This window comes from Zonotrichia leucophrys, chromosome 2 (assembly GCF_028769735.1).
Source record: "Zonotrichia leucophrys gambelii isolate GWCS_2022_RI chromosome 2, RI_Zleu_2.0, whole genome shotgun sequence".
In the NCBI taxonomy this organism is placed as follows: domain Eukaryota; kingdom Metazoa; phylum Chordata; class Aves; order Passeriformes; family Passerellidae; genus Zonotrichia; species Zonotrichia leucophrys.
Window position 1 is genome coordinate 19,571,308 of NC_088171.1, and position 5,305 is coordinate 19,576,612.

A 5,305-nucleotide genomic window follows, 5' to 3' on the forward strand; every position below is an offset into this window, starting at 1 on the left:
TCGCCTTGTCATGCAAAACGGCGTTTTCACAGAGTGATTATGCGCTTTCTTTTAGCTGTACCTGACGGGGTAACACGAACTCCACGCACCATATTGCCAACACGCGGAGTGGATATTGACGTTTGCGATTGAAGATTTTTTTTTTCCTCCGTCGATTTTTTTGCCAAGTCACAGCAGTATGAGATGTCTCATTAATCTCGCGGATGTGTCTAATTCTGGATGTGCAGTGATACATAAAAGTGCTGGTGTTTGTATCCAGCGGAACACTGGATGCACGGCAGAGATTGGTGATTTTTTTTTTTTTTCGCAGCGCCTAACGTGCAAACCGCAAGCATCACTTTAACGTGACAAGGGAGAGGCATGCAGCTATCGCAACATTTGCGAGATCCTCGTTCTTGACACTCGAATAATTTAACGTTCCTAAGAAGAGGTTAAACCTTCATGCTGCTTCTTCAAATTGATTTTAAGGGGCTGCTATAAATGGAGCATCAAAAATCTTCGGCAGGGCTACTCCGAGCGGAATATGCAAACTGCGAGCCAGAAGCATCCTAGCCCGATGTAATATCGTACATTGTGTGTTCCAGCACTTTTTTTTGTTATTACGTAAAAGCTCCTGGAAACACCTTGGATATTTTACATTCTCCTTTCTCTGCTGGAAGCAATCAGCACGCAGGAATCCTGACGTGGGCTCTGGGACTATAGGACATTCCAGCTCGTGATCCAGCACGGTTAATCGTGAAAAGTGTATACATTTCTGGCTTATCTATGCTTTGTTATGGGTCTGACGTGAGCTCACGTCCTCCTCCCCCCTCCTGCAATATTACTGGCAGAATTTCAGTTAAAAGTGTTATAGTATCACGGTGCGGGAACCCGTGATATTCAGACAGCAAAAATAACCTTAGTACCCGGCTATAAAAAGCTAATTAAGCAGAAGAGGAAAATCAAGAGAAACTCGAAAATGTAAGTACTCCCTCTCGTTAACAACCGAACATTTAACTTTGGAGCCTCAGAAGGGGAAATACCAAGCTGTTCTGCACGTTTTCGCTAAGCTTCATTTTCCACACAATGCAGAATAAAACGCTAGTTTAAAGCGGCTACGTTACCGAAGGATTTTCCATCGCTACGATCAGACTTATGTCCTTTAAATTCACGGCATGCACAAAAGAGCAACGTTTGTCCAAAACAGGCTGAAAATATACGGAACGATAGGGGGAAAAAGCATACAAATCCTTCCTCCGAAGCTAGCGACGAGGAAGTCTAAGAGGGCTGAGTGTGTTTGAGCTCGGATTGTTTAATAGAAAGATTTATATACTAACTGTATTATTTACTTTGGGAGGGGAGGTGGCAGTATAAGGGTATGCTAATTAGTGGGAGATTTTTTGGGGGAAGGGGTGGAATATCAATTTTTATTGCATCACCTGTCAGGAGTGTCCAATCAGCGTTGGCTTTAGGGGAATTAATTGATGAAGGTGTCTCCGGACGAGCTCACTTCACTCTGTCATTTTATTTGTAGCTAAAGCAGCGGCGGGAATAGCAGCTGCATTTCTTTTCTCTTCCTCCCTTCACATTCCATTATCATAGTTTCCAATGGAAAAGCAGGGAATGAAAGGGAACAGGTACTGATCTTCAGCAACAACTTAGAGAAACACTTTGGCAAACCTGATTTTTAAGATTATATATTGATTGTAGTCTCACAGTATTTTTTAATTTATTTTTTTAAATTTTGTCTAAAGTTTGGCACTTCATTCACCAGGAATAACAGCCTTTGTTATATTTTATTAGCAGGATGCCTTGAGACAAATACAGCATCTGGCTGAGGATTGTGTGTGTGTGGCTTTTTCTTTTTTTTTTTTTTTTTTTTTTCATCTCTCTCTCTCTCTGCAAATGCTGGGAATAATTTAATTCACGAAATGGGAGACCTGAAGTCGGGTTTTGAAGAGGTGGATGGCGTGAGGCTCGGCTACCTCATCATTAAAGGAAAGCAAATGTTTGCACTCTCCCAGGTTTTTACAGACCTGCTCAAAAACATCCCGCGAACTACCGTGCACAAGCGAATGGATCATTTAAAAGTAAAAAAACATCACTGCGACTTGGAGGAGTTGAGGAAACTCAAAGCCATCAACTCCATCGCTTTCCACGCCGCCAAATGCACCCTGATCTCCAGAGAGGACGTGGAAGCCCTATACACATCCTGCAAAACCGAACGGGTTCTTAAAACGAAACGAAGGAAACTAAGCCGGGCGCTGTCTGCCACCGATCTCCGGCCTGAGCTCGCTCCCCCCGACCCCTTCTCGGGCTTCTGGAAGGAGAACAAACTTTGGCTGGGTCTGAGCGACTCTCCTCGGCCGCTGCTGCCCGTCCGGAGGAAAGCTCTGCGCCCGGGGGACACAGCCTTGCTACCGGCCGCTCATCTACCTCACATTTTTAGTAAATACACTGGCCACAGCTACCCAGAAATCGCTCGGGCGCCTTGCAAATCCCCCGTAAACTATGAAACGGCGCCGGCGGTGGGCGGCTGCGTGCCCCTGCGCTCCCGTCGCCCGCTCGCCGCCGCGGCGCGGCCCCGGCTCCCGGCCGCCGGTCCCCCGCCCCTGCCCGCCCGCTGCCGCCGCCGCCGCCACGGGGCGGCCGCCGCCGCCGTCACGCTGGGCCCCCCCGGCGGCGCCCGCCGGCCCCTGGCCCTGCCCCGGCCCTGCCGGCCCCGTGGCGCCCCGCGGCTGCCGCTGCCGCTGCCCCGCGGCTTCGGGCCGCCCGCCTTCCCCGAGAGCGGCAGCAGCGACTCGGAGTCCAGCTGCTGCTCGGGCCGCGCCGCCCACGACTCGGACTGCGGCTCCAGCCTCTCCAGCTCCAGCGAGGGCAGCTCGGAGGAGGAGGACGAGGAGGAGGAGGAGGACGAGGAGGGCAGCGGCGCCTCGGACTCTAGCGAGGGCAGCTCGGAGGAAGAGGAGGAGGAGGAAGAGGAGGAGGAAGAGGAGGAGGAGGAGGACAGCACCTCGGACTCCGACTCCAGCTCGGTCTCCAGCCAGGTTTCGGTGCAGAGCATCCGCTTCAGGCGCACCAGCTTTTGCAGCCCGCCCGGCGTGGTCCACGCCAACTTCTTGTACCATCTGGCGGCCGCCGCTGCCTCCCGGCCCCCGGCCCCGGCGGAGCCCGGCGGGCTGCCCGCCCTCCGCGGCGCTCCCGGCGGAGTCAAGCCGGAGCTGCCGGAGGAGTGGGGCTGCCCCGGCTGGGCTCCCGCCGCCCCGGCGCTGCGCTGCTCCGGCGGCCTGGGGAGCTGCTTCGCGGAGATAAGAGATGATAGGGTATCCGAACTCACATTCCCACACTCTGAATTTTCCAATAATGCCAAGAGTACTGACCTAACAATTAACTGTGTTGCAAAGGGGGCCTCTTCACCTAGCCCAAAGACAAACAATGCATTTCCACAACAAAGAATACTCAGAGAGGCAAGGAAATGCCTTCAAGCAACTACTACACACCGTGCAGATAACAATACAATAGCTGCTAGGTTCTTAAATAATGATTCTTCATCAGCGGCAGCAAATTCAGAGAAAGATTCCAAAATCCCTCATTGTATTGAATTTGCCACGGATTTGCCCTCTTTACAAACTGATCCTGCGGAGGATGCTGCTTCTCCAGGGGCAGCAGCAGCAGCTGAGCTCCAGTGCACTGATACAGGCAATAAGGCATTGCCATTCCTGCACAGCATTAAAATCAAAATAGAGGACAGCAGTGCGAACGACGCGTATGAGCCTGATCTTACAACACATAAGCTAAAGTGTGAGTGCAATGATACTAAGGATGAGTTTTACGGTGTGACTGAGAGTAATAACCAGGACGCTTTATTAACAGCCAAGGAAGATTCTGCATGCACTGAGAAAGAAACCACTTCCTTAAACCCACTGACTCAGAGTCAGGTCCTCTCATGCACTTTAGGTACTCCAAAACCTGAGGATGGGGAGTATAAATTTGGAGCAAGGGTGAGAAAAAATTACAGGACACTGGTTTTGGGAAAGCGACCTGTACTGCAGACTCCTCCAGTCAAACCAAATTTGAAATCAGCTCGAAGCCCACGTCCTACAGGTAAAATTGAGACACATGAAGGAACACTGGATGATTTTACAGTTAACAATAGACGCAAAAGGGTAGCCAGCAATGTAGCATCAGCAGTGAAAAGGCCATTTAATTTCATGGCAAATTTTCCCTGTCCACCATCACTAATTATTGGCAATGATGGGGATTTGTTGCCAGCTTATTCCTTAAACACCACTAAGGATTCCCAACCACCTCACAAGGCCCATCCTGTATGGAAATGGCAGCTGGGCGGTTCTGCAATACCTCTTCCACCTAGCCACAAATTCAGGAAATTTAATTAATAAAGTAGTTTGGAAAATATTTTCTTGAACCACCTTTAACTTTCTTACCTTTTTTTTTTTTTTTTAACTCTGCAGCATGGTTTGTACAAACCCATTAATGCTATCCACTATTGGAACCCTGTTTTATCACATTGTGAAGACAGAATCTGGATTACTATTTTATTTACCATTACAACAGTGGGGGGTTTTTTCCTTATTTTGGGATCTTGGTGGGGTTTTTTTTGGTTGTTGTTGGTTTGGGCCTTTTTGTTTGTTTGTTTGTTCTGTTGAATTGTTTTTGTTTTTTGTTTTTGTTTTTTGGGGTTTTTTTTTTATTATGTTACATTCCACAGAGTACTATAGGCTAAAGACTCAAGTTAAACTCAGTTATTATGGTAGAGCTGGAACACTTTACTGTTTAAATGCTAATAATGCACCAGTACCTCAATTCAACTGCTGCAAATAAATGTCAAAAGGTTGAATAATAAATATTAGAATGAGCCATTAAATTTATGCACTAGATTTTGAAAATGGAAGTCTAACTGTTAATTCAGTTAAACTTTGTTAAGTTACATGGTTGCACAGTAAGGGTTCACTATAATTCAATGTGGCAGCAGTATACTTTTCAGGAGCTTTGTTTTCGGGTGCAGGGGTGTCTTTTTTGAAGGGCAGTTGCACTTACTCCTTCTTCTCCGGTTTGGAAAAGACTGGGGTCCGCCTGCGACCCCAGCGCTGGGAAAAGCTGCCTCATTTGAAACCAGTAAATAAATGTGGAATCCTATTTTTGGTAAAAGGATGTCTTTTTACTTGTACAGCCACTCTTTGCAATTGGGAAGCCTTTTTGTTTCACCCAGAGGTCTTAAATAAGGTTACTGTTATCCACTAATGTCATACTTAAGTTGTGGTCTGAACATGCCCCTTACAAACTTGCAAAGCAACTAAAATATTTG

At 47.8% G+C, this 5,305-nt stretch overlaps 1 protein-coding gene across 1 annotated transcript; it reads left to right on the plus strand.

Moving 5' to 3' along the window:
• The first annotated feature begins 1,861 nt into the window (after positions 1-1,861).
• Positions 1,862-5,071, plus strand: SKIDA1 (SKI/DACH domain containing 1). Its single transcript, XM_064704147.1, has one exon. The coding sequence runs from the start codon at positions 1,911-1,913 to the stop codon at positions 4,374-4,376; it is 2,466 nt and encodes an 821-aa protein (XP_064560217.1). The 5' UTR covers positions 1,862-1,910; the 3' UTR covers positions 4,377-5,071.
• The last annotated feature ends 234 nt before the right edge of the window (positions 5,072-5,305 follow it).

Excerpts from the sequence above, each read along its gene's own strand:
- SKIDA1 (XM_064704147.1), top strand. The coding sequence starts at position 1,911 with ATGGGAGACCTGAAGTCGGGTTTTGAAGAGGTGGATGGCGTGAGGCTC.